General features: G+C 39.7%; 2 protein-coding genes across 2 annotated transcripts; both read left to right on the top strand.

Moving 5' to 3' along the window:
* The first annotated feature begins 1,469 nt into the window (after positions 1-1,469).
* Positions 1,470-8,675, top strand: LOC131778702 (uncharacterized oxidoreductase YjmC). The gene is made up of 12 exons (XM_059095125.2): positions 1,470-1,672; positions 2,162-2,274; positions 2,726-2,801; positions 3,470-3,531; positions 4,161-4,214; positions 5,048-5,146; positions 5,708-5,773; positions 6,636-6,705; positions 6,929-7,050; positions 7,143-7,238; positions 7,596-7,706; positions 8,465-8,675. Exons 1-12 carry the CDS (start codon positions 1,519-1,521, stop codon positions 8,510-8,512), a joined length of 1,071 nt encoding a protein of 356 aa, XP_058951108.2. The 5' UTR covers positions 1,470-1,518; the 3' UTR covers positions 8,513-8,675.
* Positions 8,676-9,308: 633 nt separating this feature from the next.
* On the top strand, positions 9,309-16,644 carry LOC131778709 (uncharacterized oxidoreductase YjmC). The gene is made up of 12 exons (XM_059095138.2): positions 9,309-9,523; positions 10,495-10,607; positions 11,092-11,167; positions 11,626-11,687; positions 12,086-12,139; positions 12,278-12,376; positions 13,039-13,104; positions 13,568-13,637; positions 14,512-14,633; positions 14,717-14,812; positions 15,765-15,875; positions 16,393-16,644. Exons 1-12 carry the CDS (start codon positions 9,370-9,372, stop codon positions 16,438-16,440), a joined length of 1,071 nt encoding a protein of 356 aa, XP_058951121.2. The 5' UTR covers positions 9,309-9,369; the 3' UTR covers positions 16,441-16,644.
* Positions 16,645-16,859: the final 215 nt, after the last annotated feature.

Below are 16,859 nucleotides of genomic sequence, written 5' to 3'. Positions count from 1 at the left end.
TTCAATGGAACTTGTTTTAGTTGGGTATCAAATGTAGGAGTGCATTTAGCAAAGCCATATATGACTTTTGATGGGACATCTTCTCCTCCCTCTTTTACACATTATGGAATATTAGACGATTTGGAAGGAGAATCTAGTGGGAGTATCATTAAAAAACACTTAAAAATGCCATGCTATTCTATAATTTACCACTTAATGTACAAAATTAGCTCAAAATACTTCTAATTTTGATTTTGGGAGATAAATATATAATAACTTTTTCTTGAAAGATTATTTTCAGTTTTATTTAAGTGGTTACATTTTAAATGATTGTTCAATACAGGTGCAGAACAAAACAAATCAGCTGCTGGGACTCAGTAAAGGGTGACTGTAAAGTCTATCAATATTCTAGATATACGGTCACAACTTACAACACACTTAAATCAGTATTCACCTCACTTAAATACATTTCACCACATTAATATTCATTATTGACATCTAGTCATGAAGTCTTGCCGACCATTCCCATGATGAAGGCATTCTTAACTCTTTAACTCCCATGAGTGACAAGAAGAAAACTTCTCCTGCCTTAAAATATCAGTACAATATCAAGTACAAAAGTGATGAGAATAAAGAGAATATAACTTAGGGGACTTAAAGTTGATCCAATACTAAATTCTCCCAAATAATAATAATAAAAGATTGTAGTAAGAAGAAGAATTACTAAATAGATCATGGGAGCAAAAGGGATAAAGATACATCACTACAGTGACCACCAGAGAGGTGACTGCTTAATAGTGATGAGAGTTACTGTAATTAATTAACAGGGAAAAATTTGGGACTTTGAAAACTGACTGCTTAATGTGGTGATGCCTAATATAGGTTCCACTGTACTTATGAAAAAAAAAGAGCTTTAGCCAGAAGTCTTGGTGGATGACTGAAAAGTGTTAGTAAAACTATTTTTTAAAAATCTATTCAGGCCCCCATTCATAAGCAACCAAATAATTATATGTTTTATATTTTTTATAGATGCCAGTCATAGGTAGCAAGACCCACCCACCCACAATTATGATTGTATCATTACTATCTGAATGCAGAGCTTATGATACAAATTCATTGGGGGGAAGGCAATAGAGGTAACTTGTAACCCCCCCCTCCCCCCTTAACCCCTCAGGCTCAGTATTAATTGACTATAAGCCGATTGAATTTGTCAACATAATTTTGTTTTATATTATCATTTGTTTATTTGTTTGTTTATTTTATGCGATAAGGAAAAGAACATGAATACCTGTTTATTTGTTTGTTTGTTTTTATGCGACAAGGAAAAGAACATGAATACCTTATTCTGGGTGAAAGTTAACTTTTATTCAGTAACAGATCCAACAAAAAAGTGCTCGACATTGTACTGAACAGACTGAACGCGATCAAAATTCAATTTTTTTGCGGACTCGAATCTCGTGTTACTCATAGAGCTGAGTCACGCAATCTCCCGACTGCATAGAAGATTTTTCCTTTAGCCACTTATATAAGGAGGTCAGGATGACAAAGCTTGTGTCGGTGATAAAGGCACGCTCATTTATAGAGCGATGTATGACAGCCATAGGAACAGATCCCAAACACAGTGTAGCTATCGCTAATATGCTCATAGAGGCTGATATTAGAGGTCATTTTACTCACGGGCTCTACCGATTAGGTAAGCGATTATAGTTGAATCATCGTTTTTATAATAGACCATTATTGTTTAACGTACAATCTTATAAAAAAGCAAGCAAGATTGTTCGCATCTGCAAACGAGAGAAAGTATGTTTCTTTTTTCTTTTATATGCCAAAAATAATCTTGGTTGAATTTTCGATGTAACAAACGTACACGAACGCAGTCTTTCACAGGAACTGACATATGTCTGAAAACGTTCTGAAAGGCGATAAAACATCTATAGAAAGTATTTCATATTTAGAAGTGTATTTAAGTCTTACATCATCTCAAAGATCCTCACAAGAAATAGAATATTTCTTTCCCCACCTCGCCCCGCCGAGCTTAAGGTTTCCTTAAAATAGTTATACAACCAAGAAAGCGTTACCGAACCCGTGAGCATGTGACAAACATGTGACTCGCTTCTCAAAATTGATCATGCTCACTCCCCATTAGTCGACACTACGTAACTTTGCGTTATCTCTTTTAAAGAAATGTATATGCGTGACATTGAGAGTGGCGTCACGCAAGCGAGAGGCGAACCGAGTCTTGAAAAGGATTTTGCAGCGACTGCGCTGGTGAATGGTAACAATCTTCCTGGTGTGGTAAATAAAGTCAAGCTTCTTTTTATTTTAATTTTGTCCTTTGCATGTGGAAAGTCACCGTGCAAGTCACCGTGAAATCCCAGTTTATAGTCTTTTGGGGTTACGTAATTTTGTGCCAAGTTATGCGTGAGTGCTTTTGAAGGAAACTGCAAACACATCTTTTAAAGCATATGAGATATTTGGAACTGAAATTCTTACAAGATCGGATCTAGATTCCCAATCTAACTGGTTTAATCGAGAAAAAAATCAAATCTTTTTTCAATCTCAGTTTTATAGGGTGATTATTTTGTTCACGCTCTTTGAGTCTTAATTTTATTCGTTCGATGAAGTGCCCTGTCATTAAGTCGTGTCACGCAACGTAATTTAAATTTGCGTGACGATCTTAATCTACGTTAGGATACAACACGAAGCAACGCTTCCATTTGAGTTAATTCTTTCTGTCACGAAACAGGTTGTTGGTAACTTTTGCATGGATTTAGCCATCAAGAAAGCAAAGGAATATGGAATTGGTTGTGTCGTGTGTAAAGGTAACTAATATTTCTGTAAACATTGTTGTAGGCGTGTACTTGTCCTAAACAAGCAGTGAAGCTTTGCTTCCGACGGAATAACGCAATCAGGCGAACACTCGGACTTCCTTCGCGGTCGTTTATGAACTGTTATGACTGTTGGTCATGTAACAGTGCACCCCTTCCCCTCCCCCGCCCGTCTTTTATCACCCCACCGAAAAAGGAAGGGGCTTCCAGGTGAAACTGCTAATCGCTAAAGCGGAGAAAAATTTAAACAACTATTTTTTTCGATAAAGCTCTACCCACGGTGAATTTTGACTCCTCTGCTTACAAACTAAGCCGTCGTGTTCGAGTTTGAAGTTTCTCTGATTCCGAGGATTGTTTTGGATGCTCAAAAACGAAAAAGTTCCTACACAAAAAAAAACTTATGGGGAAAATCATCTTCAACTGGCCATGAGATGGTGTTTTGCTGCTGGCACAAAGTACTAGCTTCCTGTTAAAAAATATGTCAACTAACAGAGGGGGTGGATTAGTGTCAAAACTGTAGACTGTTTTAAGAGGTGACTGTTTCCGTGAGGTGTGGTTAAATCGAAGCAAAAAACACTGGGTTTCCGCTTCCCCCCCATTTAGTTAGGTCTTTCCATGAGAACTTTGGAAAAAACCGTCAAACCTCACTTGTCGCGTTTCAGGTTCTACGCATTTTGGTATAGCTGCTTGGTACAGCGCTCAAGCACTGCAGCATGGAATGATAGTAAGTCAAAATTTCGACACTTTATTTTGGAAGAATATCCCCCAAAAGTGACTAGTGCTTCAGGCGGGTTAGGATTTCTCGAGGGTGACTACCCAGGCACTGAAGAGAAATAAAGCGGCTTTCCATTTCGCTGCTATTTCAGTAGTTTTTCGTTCCAACCTCAAATTTTAGAGCAAAAAAAAAGTTTTGTTTTACGAAAACTGGCGAGCACACGGCACATCGATGACGATGTTAAGAGTGAAACATGTGATAATTTTCAACAACAAGACGAATTTCACTCAACACTAGAAGACAAATTTATTTGCCCACTATAAGGCGTGTTGGTCTTTCTACTAAAAGAAATATTTTACCGGTACACGGGCAGCAGTATCCGCGCACCTGCCTTTGCGCGGCGCGCGAGACTTTAAACTCTCTCAGTCTTTGATAAAAATAAAGCAGTTTTTTGTTCCGCTGGTTGTTCACCTTGTATGGTTTATGCTAAAATAAATACTGACCTCATTGTCGGGGAAAGTGGTAGCGGCGCGGTATTTGTCAATCCATAGTAACCTCCGCGTCGGTAAAAAATTATTAGTTAGAATGGAAAAAATATTGAAATTCGTGAGAGTTGCTTCATTCTCTCGGTATCGTAGGGTATGAGTATGTCGAACACCTCCCCTGTGGTGGTACCAACCAGGGCAGCCAAGGTGAGTTTCTTAAGAATACTGTACGTCGATTATTGGGTTCCCTGATTACTTCATGAAGAACGTGAAACAAACACCCGAGCTTGCGTCAGAGTAAAGAGAGTTTGACTTATCTGCAAGCGCAGACTAGACAATAGTGCACACGCTAACATTGCACAGAATTTTAACAAAGTCATCGAACAAGTAAGAAATGTTTGCCTCACCTGTTGTCTTGTTTAAGTGTTACTCTCATTTCACCTTTTGCTTCGCCGTCGCTCTGGGCTATTTGTGTCCATACGTTTTCAGATTTAGCTTCGTTTAAGCTTTTCCCCTGCGCTTTGGATTGGTTACTTGTTTACCCGTTTACGCTCTTGGATTGGCTGCCGTAACAAAAAGTTAACACAGGAGCCAATCAGAGAGAAAGGCAATTTTGGAACGAGCCGATCAAAATTCAAAATAACACAGGTTACCCACCCGCCCGCAAACACAAGGTAACCAACCTTGAGTACGGGAATAACGCGCCATGACTGTATTTTATTTTTGCGTCTGACAGGTTGAGGAAGAAGCAGCAGTTTTTTTTTCAATCATTTAGAGAGAATAGCGAGGAAAATGCTCCATGAGCACAAGCTACTTTCAAATCGTTATCGACTGTGTTAAGATTATTCATTGGCAACGCTCTGTAAAAAAAATATATAAAACACCTGAAATAGCTTATGACAGCTGAGCGTCTTGGCTAAGCTATGTTTAGTTAAAGTAGAATCGCATCTGTCGAAATTCCAATCAAGTAAACCATGAATGAAGTAATTTCCTTACCTTAGTGATTGCACATAGTGTTTTAATCTTATTTCATTACATAGCCATCCATTGGAACAAACCCTCTGTCAGTTGCCGCCCCAGGGAAGGAAGGCGACAATTTTCTCCTGGATATGGCTACTTCAGCGGTGGCATTTGGAAAGGTAACAAATAACGTTTGATCGACTCGACTTTGTCTGTTTCCTCCGAAAGGAAAAGATGAATAAGCCGACAGAAAGACTGACAGAAGGGCAGACAGACTGACCAGCGTGCAGACCACAGACAAGCAGAGAGGGAGACATGCAGGCAGGAGAGAAAACACATAAACAGACTGGTAGAAAAAGAAGGTTGACAGACTGACTGATAGACAAAAAGAATCACTGTATTACTTCATTGGCGGATCTAGATAGTGTGTGGCAAGGGGGGAGGGCCTCTGGATCCCCTCATTGGATCTGTGGGTTCTTTTATTACTTTTCTGGCATCAAAATTCTAGCAACAACTGGATCACGTATTATTACTCAACCTGCTGATTTGTTCTTTTGTGTAACACAGGGAGGGGGAGGAGGGAGGGGGGGAATGGGTAGGCGTCGGCGGTTGGTCAAGAAGTAGATTGGCAATCCTCGTTAAAAAATCCCTGGATATGTTTCCTGTTCCTTGAGATAGCTGCTTACTTTCTCTGTTTCTAAATGTGTGTGTTTTAACTTAGAGTTTCTTTCTTTATTTAGCTTAGAATGTGTCGTGTAAAAGGAACTGAAATGCCTCAAGGATGGGGTGTCGACTCAAAAGGATTGGTAAGAAATCATGTGAAAAATCCGCGGTTACCAAGCGATGCTTCGATTGGCGAAGACACGCCTTTTGCAGTCGAGGTCCAAGAGCTTTCACATTTTAACTTTCTTTTCTTTTATCCCTGTATTTATTTCGGCACGTCAGGTCAGTTCATCCTCTGAAGAAGTATTTTATGGGCCAGTCTATCCCTAGGCATGTAGACATTTTCATGATATTTGAATGTCTTAAAACGGGATATAATCCCGATTGTCCAAGAAGTTGGTAAAAAAAATAGTAAAAAAAATAAAAAAACCGGTCAAAGGTCTGCGCATGTGCGAACGTTGTAATGACCAGGTCATAGTCACGTGCTTTCAGGCCGTCAGAAAAAAGTTCTCTCACAAATGTTACAAACAGCCACTTCAAGCCAGTAAGTCACAGTGTTTTAAAAGCGTATGACTCTTTTGGTAAAGCTTAAAAAAATGATGGTAAATCAGCAAGATCCCCGTACTTGAATAAGCTTGTGTTCGAAAAGTCTCGAGTTTTCCATTCCCTACTTTGTTTCTTTTCAGAGATCTTTAGGAACTTTTCAATTTTCTTTCGCTAATTTGGCGAGACAGCGGTTGCCTTATGTTTTCCTTCGGAATTTTGCGCAGGAAACTGGTGCGTGAGCGGCCAAAATTAATCCCCTCGCGCATGCCCAACATTTGACCGCTGTGTTGTAAAAAGGCCACTTCATCGGCTCATTGGTTGTCCTTTTACTGGCTCTTAAAGGGGTCATAGCTTGAAAAATCAGCCCTCTTAATTCACTGCAATAATTATTTCAACTTTTTCATTTCTTCGTTGGTGTTTTTATGTTACTTCTAAAGGAGATAATATGCGTTTTGTTAGGAAACTGTTGATCCTGTTGAGGCAATGGACCGGGGTGGACTTTTTCCCTTAGGTGGAGCAGAAATCACAGGTAAGTCGGATCAAGGTCGGTACCTGAGAAGCTGTGCACTTACCCCTCCCCTAATCCAACAACTGTCAATTGATAACAAGTTAGAGTTAATGTTGGGCTAGGGGAGGGGTAGGTGCATGCAGTAGTTGCTCAGATACTGACATTGATCTGCAACTATTTTCACATTGTTTGGAAATCAGACGAAACTATCTGTTGTGCGTAACATATTGCTTCTGTTGGCCAGGTGGATATAAAGGTTTTGGATTAGCCATGATGGTGGATGTGTTTTGTGGGATGTTATCGGGATCTACGTTTGGAACAAACATCAAACGCTGGAAAGGAGAAGAAGAACGAGTACATAATTTGGTAACAAAGTGATTTCAGCTGTTTTATTCACTGCTTATTAGTAAAAATGGCATGTTGAAATTGAAATGTTACCATCTGTTATTGTTTTTCAGGGTCATTGTTTCATAGCAGTTAACCCTAAAGTATATGCTGACGGATTTGAGGATCGTATGCAAGCTTCGATGGATCAGTACAGAAATTTGGAACCGGTTAGTGTGCGACGGATGATTTTAAGAGTTATGAAATGAAGACGCAACCAAACGCAAACAGATTAATTCGCAAACAAACAAATAACAGTAAAAAGTGAAGGATGGGTAGGCATGCAGTAAGATAGACAGAGAGACAGACGGACAGAGGGACAGACGGACGTACGAACAGACCATTAGATAGACCGTCATACAGTCCGACAGACTGCTAGATAGATGGATTAGCAGGTTGTCGGACAGACAAACAAGCAGACCATCTGACTGACAGGGTGGGAGACGGAGAGTTAGAGCGGAGAGAACGATGAACGTTGTGTTTATAAAATTTTTGAACCAATTTTCCTCTGTATTTGTGTGCTTCAGGCGGAGGGTGAGACTGCGGTTTTAGTCGCTGGAGATCCTGAAAAAGAACACATGCGCAAAGTTTCTGAAGATGGAGGCATTTATTACCATGAAAATGTGCTGAAATCCATGGTTAGTATGTTTATAAGTTTGAAAATTGTCATAGGATTGTAAAACAGCACACAGCCACGTGGGTGGGACTCCCCGGAGCGACTGTGAGACTACCTTGTTCCTCGTGGCAGACGTAGGACTCCTTGCAAAATGGAAAATTTTCTTAACCAATTCGTGCTCGTGGTTTGAAGTTTATTTGACTTCAAAAAGATGTAATTTTATCACTTTTACACGGTATGACAATACTGCTCAAACAATTATCCAGGCAAAACATGTTGGTTTGTCTTCTTGTCCAACATGCGTGAAACCAGTTTGCTACATTTTAACCCCCTTAGCAAGACATCGCAGAGAAAGTGTTGAAAACAAAGAATCCAGAAATGGAAGTCCCATACACGACCTACCTACCTACTTTTGTAGTCTTTCCTGTCATCTAGTTTTGCCCTCCACATCCTCTCATCAGTATACGTATCCAAATTCTCCATACTGTTCTCTTTACATTTCCTAAGGTGCTTACAAGGAGAATTTGTTTAACAATCAAGAGCTTCTGTAGTTGGTGATCATTTCCTTTATTCTCATGACCTTAATGTGTGATTCAGGGGTGATATTGTGAGGAGAAATTCGATGCTAGTCACTCTTAGGAGTTAAAGGGTTGAAGGTATCTTGGTTGACTTACCTCTAGATGTGGGTGCTAGGCAGTAGCTAGAAACTGCCTTCTTACATTTATGATAAAATCATTGTAATTATTTACGTGACTAGTGTTGGTTTTTTTTTGTTTGCAGGATAAAATTGCTGACAGATTAGGTGTGGCCTACCTACTGAGGCAGTAAAAGCCTTGCTTAATATGCAGTAAAATTCATTAGTTTATCGCGAAATTCGGCGACAACGTGTCACCAGTATCAAATGTAAAATTATTATAAGTTCAGTTACGTTATATATAGAAAGGAAAGTGTGAAACTAAATTAGAATAAAAATGAGATGGAGTAAAACAAAAGAATGTACATAATTAAATGAACAGTTTTGCTGTTAATTATTATTTAATGGAGGGAAGATCCTGGTGTAGTCTCTAAAGCCAGTCCCAGCCTTTTTCCGTCTTGTACTTCTGAAACAGGTTTTAACCCGTTACACCCTAACATCAGTATGCATATTCTCCATACTGTTCTCTAGGTATATTTCCTAAGGTGCTAACAAGGAGGATTTGTCTAACAATCAAGAGAGCTTCTTGAGTTCGCAATCATTTCTTATATTCTCACGACCTTACTGTTTGATTCAGGGAGTGATACTTGGGAGAAATCAGATGCATATCCCTCTTGGAGGTGAGAGGGCATAGAAAGGGTTACTATCCTGTTAATTTTCTATTTCACAGTTCCTTTGTCGCAAATAGAAAAGGAAAAAATTCACTGACAACTCAGCAAACCATATTTCTTTTCGAGATAATTTGGTATTATCAACTGAGTTGGTAATGTAAATTGGCCATCGTAAAGAGTTTATAAAGCTGACGTTTCGAGTTAGCGTTAGCCCTTCATTGGAACCCTGCTACTTTGGTAGTAACGAAAGTCACGCAACGAGTGAAAACTTAACAAGAAACGGCCGAGTGTGTCACGCAACTGCTTTTGTTTTGCGCATGGTTTTCCGTCATTGGGATAGTAAAGTATATCCGACCGTGGTCGACTCAGTGTAAACCAAAATGCACAGGCGGGTTCTGGTTGCCGAAGTGCGCTCGTTTGTTGAGCGGTGTATGGTATCAGTGGGCACAGATCCAAAGCACGGTGCAGCTCTTTCTCAAGTTCTCACAGAGGCTGATGTCAGGGGACATTTCACTCACGGGTTAAACAGATTAGGTCCGGTAGTTAGATAAGGGCGTAATATGTGACTAACACAGTCTATAGACTGTAAGATTTTACGCCACTATGTGCGTCGGTGTATATATATGTAAGATTTTAAGCCGTTAACTAACGGCGTAAAATCTTACAGTATATAATTTACCGACTGGAAGAAATTACGCCGTTAGTTACTGGCGTAAAATCTTCCATATTCCCGATTAGGTCAATTATGATTTGTATTAATTACTCAAAATATTAATTCATCTGTAGCTATGAAGCTTAAAAATAACAGGAAAGGAATCCGATCGAAGGAAACATCTTTTGAAAGTTCTAATCGAACATAATCGTTGTTTCCTTCCTAGAGCTGAGTTGATTAGAAGCACTTTCTTTCGCTTTTCATCGGTAATATTTTCATTTTGGCTCGTCGATATCACCGACTTCACGCTTGGAATCATTTCTTTTATGCCCGCTAAGTTTTTTCCCTACTCATCACCTTAGCTTCTATTACCAAGAGACGATTATCTACTTGTGTTAAGTAATTTTACTGACTGTTTTACTTCAAATTTTTTACGAGATCAAAATTTCTGTCTTCTTCAAAATTTCCGTCTTCTCCAAAATTTCCGTCCTCTTCAAAATTTCCGTCTTCTTCAAAATTTCCGTCTTCTTCAAAATTTAGGATCTCAAAAGTACTTAACATGCAATATAAGGTTTAATTCTTGCGTATGTTGATAAGGAAATCCGAGGTCAAAAAACAAACTTAACACACTTCACGGCGAACTCAATTATTTGTGTTCATTCCAGCTAGAAATTAAGTAGTAAAAGGGAATTAGTCGTCTGCTACATACGTGCATGCACCCATAACTTATATTACTCTAGGATTTTATGATAGCTATAATCAGCCAATATCTTTGAGAAATTAATCAATTTATTTCATCGATTTTTTTAATAATGCTAACACTCTTTTAACTCTGCGTTACTTTGTTTTTAAGAAATTTACATTCGTGACATAAAGAATGGCATCACGCAACCGAAGGGTGAACCAAGCATTGAAAAGGACTTTGCAGCCTCCGCACTGGTTGATGGGAACAATCTTCTTGGTCCGGTATGAATTTCTACACATTTTCTTTCTAAATTTGACCCTTTGCACTCCAACATCAGAGTGCATATTCTCCTTACTGCTCTCTATTCATCTCTTTAACAACCCAACGACTCGACCCAAACTCCCCTCGTTTTTTCACTCCTCCGCTACTTTCGCGGCGTTTATTATCGCGTTCCGTTTTATTTACTAAACAACAATCAATCAACTTACATAGATCTTGGATCCTCCAAAATCATTTTGGTTCTCTTCAGTCTTATTTTTTTCTGCAAGCCGAATAGAAGCTATGTACCACTGTATGTTCAAGTGAACTGAGTAGGAAAAGTGTTAAATTTCTTTAAAGTTTGTCCGGCTCGGAAAGACGTTTATTTTCCTCGTTAGTCACGTTTTTCGTTTTAGTCTTGTCACGCAATACAAGAAAATCAGGCATAACATGCATAGCTCTCGATGCAGTAACTAGCTTTGATTCACCCTCTTCTGTCTTAAACAGGTTGTTGGTAACTTTTGCATGGATTTAGCCATAAAAAAAGCAAAAGAGTATGGAATTGGCTGGATTGCATGTAAAGGTAACGTATTCTTTCATTACAGATAGCTGCTGCTGAATTGTGACTTGGAGTGCGTTACAGTTACTCTTAAGAGATATACCTCGTCCTGGCACACCCAGCGCACTTTGCGTCACACTTTCAACTATTTATGCTCTGAAAATCTCTGCGTCTTTGGAGGTTTTGTGGGAGTCCTTCCGCGACGTTGTCGTGAAAGGGAATTGCAAGTATACTAGACATTTTCTCTGCTTGTACGCGCACGGGTGGATCCAGGATTTTGCTCAGGAGGGTGTGCACCACTAAGGAGTGACGAAACTGAAGGGTTACAACAGATTTTGTATAACCGTGAAGTGAGCCGCAGGTCATCTCAAGGGGGGAGGATATGCGACCCCGTGCGGCCCTCCCTTAGATCCGCCCCTGATGTATACATCGTGTCTAGATCATAATCAGGACAGGCAATTTTCCCTTGATTTTTATTTAAGGCTCAACACATTTCGGTATCGCAGCGTGGTACAGCGGTCAAGCACTACAACATGGAATGATAGTAAGTCGAAAATAACAGACATAAGAGCAGTTTTCTATTGAGGGTCGAAAAACCAAAACAAAAGTAATCCTATCGACCAATCAAAACAAAGGTTTGCTTTATCAATAGCCAATGAGAACTCAAAGTGAAAACAACTAAACTACTTGAAGCGCGGGAAAACGCCTATGACCAAGGCGTCGCAATTGTTTTTATTTTTGCATCTGATTGGTTGAGAGGATGGCGCCAATTTTCTGGACCAATCCCAGAGCAAAGTTAAGTAAAACCAATTAAAGCAATACCGGATGACTTTCGACACTCAATTGAAAATTGCTGTAATTGTTAGGTGTGCACCAACGTTTGCGTAACTTGAAAAACTTATCAAGATAAGCAAGAGTTGTTCTACTTCATTCACTTCTCAGGGTATGAGCATGACAAACACTTCCCCTGTGGTGGTACCAACCAAAGCAGCTAAGGTAACTTTTTATAAGCATCGCAGTATGAAATCATTGCGGATTCCTAACCAGGCCATTAATTGAAATGTAAGGATAAATAAGTTACCTTTTTCTTTCGTTATTTCGTACGCGTGGTGAATCAGTCTTTTTTCATTACAGCCATCTATTGGAACAAACCCGTTGTCAGTTGCTGCCCCAGGGAAGGATGGGGACAGTTTCCTCCTGGACATGGCCGTGTCAGCAGTGGCATATGGCAAGGTAAAGGTGACTAAATAGGTGGACGGAAAGAAAGACAGACAGGCATACAGGCAGACAGACAGACAGACAGACAGACAGATAGACCGATAGACAGATGGACAGGTAGACAGAAAGGCAGATAGAAGGACAGACAGACTAACAGATAAACGGACAGTCAGATAGTTAGACAGACAAAGATAGACAGACAAGCACATAGACAGACAGACAGACAGACAGGCCGACGAACAAACAGACAGATAGACAAACGAACATAGAGATAGGTTGATGGACAGACAGACAGAAAAACGGATAGATAGTTAGACAGACGGAAACATATACAGACAGATAGACAGATGGACAGACAGAAAGATGGACAGACTGACATATGGACAGACAGACATGGACAGACTGACATATGGACACACAGACAAACAGATGGACAGACTGACATGAATAGACAGACAGATAGACAGGTGGACAGACAAACGGATGGACAGTTAGACAGACGAACACATAGATAGACAGGTGGACAGATAGGCAGATGGACAGACTGACAGATAGAGAAATAGAACGAAGGAACGAAGCGAAGCGTCAAAGCGTCAGCATTGCTGGTGATTATAAGCTTTTTTCATGGCGTGTAATGTACTGAATCTCAATTCATTTTGCCCCTTATTTTGTTTCAGCTTGAACTATGCCGTTTAAAAGGAACTGAAATGCCAAAGGGGTGGGGTGTGGACTCGAAAGGATCGGTAAGAGATCGCGTTTTAAAAATGGCACATACACTTCTTGATGAATATGTGACTTTCCAATAGCTTTCATATTGGTTTTCTTGGAACACACACAGTCACCGTAATCGCCCATAAGGGAAGATGTGGTCTCTTGTCGCCCCATTAAAAACATCGGGTCTGAAAAGCCCCCTGTTTAAGACTTTAAATGGCTAAATGGTATTTAAAATTGAAGACCCACAAACCACACTGTGGTTAGGCTCGGAAACAAGCCACTCTTTGGAAAATGAACCACGCTCCTCCCCGCAGATGGCGAAAATCAGACCACGTAAGGAAGTTTCCCCCAAATAAGGGAGTTTCCCCCAAGGGTGTCTTACCTTTTTCCGCTTTAATAACAGGCTTAAGCGTGATACATCACCTTCCTAAAATTGCTACGAAAGTCCATCTAGTTACGGTGTTGAAAAAAAAAGCTGTATCTGTTTTTTAGGAAACTGTTGATCCTGGAAAGGCGATAAAAGAGGGTGGATTACTGCCTCTGGGAGGAAAGGAAATTACAGGTGACTCAAACGCTAAATTTAACTAGTTTTAAATAACATTTTTAGATTTGTATTCCTTTTTTATGCTTACAGTTTGACAGAACTTTAGCAACGGAGGCAATTTTTTGGCTGCTGAACCTAATAGTCTGTCTTCGAATTACCATTTGGCAAATATTGGGCCTACATTTTTCAATTTTTCATTTCTAATTGGCTTTCCTGTTGCCATTTTGGTTTTAATCTTAAGAGATTAACATTCTCTCGTTTCTCTCTCCTGTAGGGAATTACAAACGTCTCATAAAAGTGACTATAAGTAGACGATAAAGTCCCTTGTAAGGCTCCGTGTCTTAATTCAATCTCTCTTCTTTATCGAAATCCACCAAGCAGAAAGAGTAGTACCCGTCCTGACGCCACTCTACAGAAAACAACAGTTAACCCTTTGACCCTTTAACCCCTAAGAGTGACTAGTAATTAATTTCTCCTTACAATATCACCTCTGAGTTACACTTCGAGCTCACGAGAATAAAGGAAATGATCACCAACTAAAGAAGCTCTTGATTTTTAAACAAGTTCTCCCTCTTCTTGGGGCGTAAAGGGTTAACTCTTAGAGGTGATTAATATGTATTTTCTTCCAATGATATCCATACATTATCCAGAAAAAGTAATGAGAATACTCAAACTGATCAAGTTTAAGTTGTTTTCTTGATCTAACACCAAATTCTCACAACTAATTTATAACGAAATGTGTAGCAGTTAGAGAGGAGAATTAATAATCAGATCTTGGGAGTTAACGGGTTAAAACCTGATCCGTCCTTTCTTCTTGCAACCCGTTTTGACGATGTATGAAGATCAAGGGACACATTTTCCATTGCATACATGTTTTTTTTTTAAATTTCAGGTGGTTATAAAGGTTTTGGATTAGCCATGATGGTGGATGTGTTCTGTGGGATTTTATCGGGATCTGAATTTGGGACAAACATCAAACGCTGGCAAGGAGAAGAAGAAAGAGTGCAAAATTTGGTAACAATTTGAAATTGATTTCAGCTTGCCTTTGAATCTCTCAAGTGAGGTTCATATGTATTCCTTTTTTTTTCCTACGACAGGGTCAGTGTTTTGTGGCAATAAATCCTAAAGTTTATGCTGACGGATTTGAGGATCGAATGCAAGCTTTGATGGATCAGTACAGAAATTTAGAACCGGTCAGTATGTGATATGTGGTATTGACAGGCATGATGGAAGAGGAAATAAAATGCAAGACACCAGAGAAGGGGAGGGAGGGGGGGGTTAATCACACATACGGACAGACATGCATAAGGACATACAGACACACAGACCAACTGACCGACAGGTAGACAGACGGACACAATAAAGTAGACCAAAAGGCACAGACATGGAGACAGACAGACGGATGGACGAACGTACATACAAATACGTGCATACGTCAGACGGATAAACTGACAGTAAGACAAGCCGAATATTGTGGATGCAATATGTGATATTGAAAGTTGTGAACTGAACAAGTAAACAGAAAACGGCATATAGGCCTCAGTTGGTCAGGCAGACAGACAGACCAATAAAAAGACAGACAGTGAGTCTCTTCATACCAAATGTGTTAGTAAGTTAACGCTGAAAGACAAACATACTGCTGAAAGGAAAACTGAGGCAGTCATGTAGAGAGATAAAAGTCAGACCAACGGAGAGACAGACTGATGGGTAAACTCGCACATAGACAGGGAGACAGGTGTAACGAAGAAAGATAGATATCAGAATACAGAGAGATAATCAAATAGACAGACAGTCAAACAGGCCGACAGACAGACAAAAAGACAGGCAGACAGACTAATCAACAAACCGACAGACAGGCTGGCAGGCAAACAAACAGACAGATAACCGAAAGACAGACAGATAGACAGACAGATAGAAAGACCGATAGACAAAGAGACCAACAGACCGACAGACGGACAGACCAACAGACAGAGAGACTGACAGACTGACAGATAGATAGACCCGCAAAATTGGGGTGTTGAAGAGGTAAGACTGTGTCAGACAGATGAATTTGACTACTTTCTGTAGCCTAGGCCGTGCACTTGTGGTCTCTTTAGAAACGATCCTTTGATATGATTATCTGTGTTTGCTTGTTTTTTTTCCAAGGCTGAAGGCGAGACCGCGGTACTTGTTGCCGGCGATCCTGAAAGAGAACACATGCGCAAAGTTCGTCAAGACGGCGCCATTCATTATCACGTTAACCTGTTGGAAAATATGGTTTGTAGTATCAGATTTTTAGTATTTAGCCCTTTTATGTCCAGGTTACCTCTAGGAGTGAGTAGCATTTAATTTCTCTTTACGGCATGAATCAAACATCAAGGTTTCGAGATAGCGTAAAGATCGACAACTGAAGGGGCTGTTGATCATTAAAAATATTCTTTACCAAAGGTCGTATTTCATACCTCCCCCCTCAAGTGCTCACGGTGGTAGGAAGAAGAGAGACCTTAAGGAAGGCTTTGGAAAGAAGACTTGTATTTTTCATTTGAGCCGATACAACTTTTAAATGTTTTACTGTAAGTTTGACTTCGAAGGTTCTCGCCTCTAACAATACTCCGATTGACCAAAAAGAACGTTTTTCCCAGCCCTTGCTAATTTCTTCTATTATTTAGCACAAGGGAGCTAATTTACATTTTTTTTTTCGGTCGCTAAGGTTGGCAAGAGAGCGAGGAAATAATGAAATATCTTAATAATGAATAGTAATCGAAAATTAACGTGTGTTGGTTTTTTTTTGTAGGATCAAATTGCTGATAGGTTAGGTGTGGAACATTTACCAACGTTGTAGAGACCTTACTTGGTCCCAGTTCACACGCAGAAGGAAGGAAAATAAGACATCTTCATTGACGTTCATCTCTAACTAAAAGTAAAATGTAGAGATTAGGAACTAGTTACCAGAAAGAGACCAAAACTAGACCCAGAAAAATGTTCTCTAAGATGGCGAAAAACTGTCAGCAATATCAATAGATATTAAAACAGTGATCCTATTGTAGAGCGTCTCAATGGAGTGATGGTTTTTACGGCTAACGGATAAAAATTTTGGCCATGCTACGGCTACGGTTAACCCAAAAATGGCTCAAGATGAGGCATTGCAGGAAAGCAAAATTCAGAGGTTGATCGTCAAATAAAGAAGAATTACATTCATCTGGACCCTGCTTTGTTTGTGGATTGATTTTGATGAAGCCAATAGGATAAATTAGAATAATC

This window comes from Pocillopora verrucosa, chromosome 12, assembly GCF_036669915.1.
Source record: "Pocillopora verrucosa isolate sample1 chromosome 12, ASM3666991v2, whole genome shotgun sequence".
NCBI lineage: Eukaryota > Metazoa > Cnidaria > Anthozoa > Scleractinia > Pocilloporidae > Pocillopora > Pocillopora verrucosa.
This window is presented reverse-complemented; position numbering and strand designations above follow the sequence as displayed.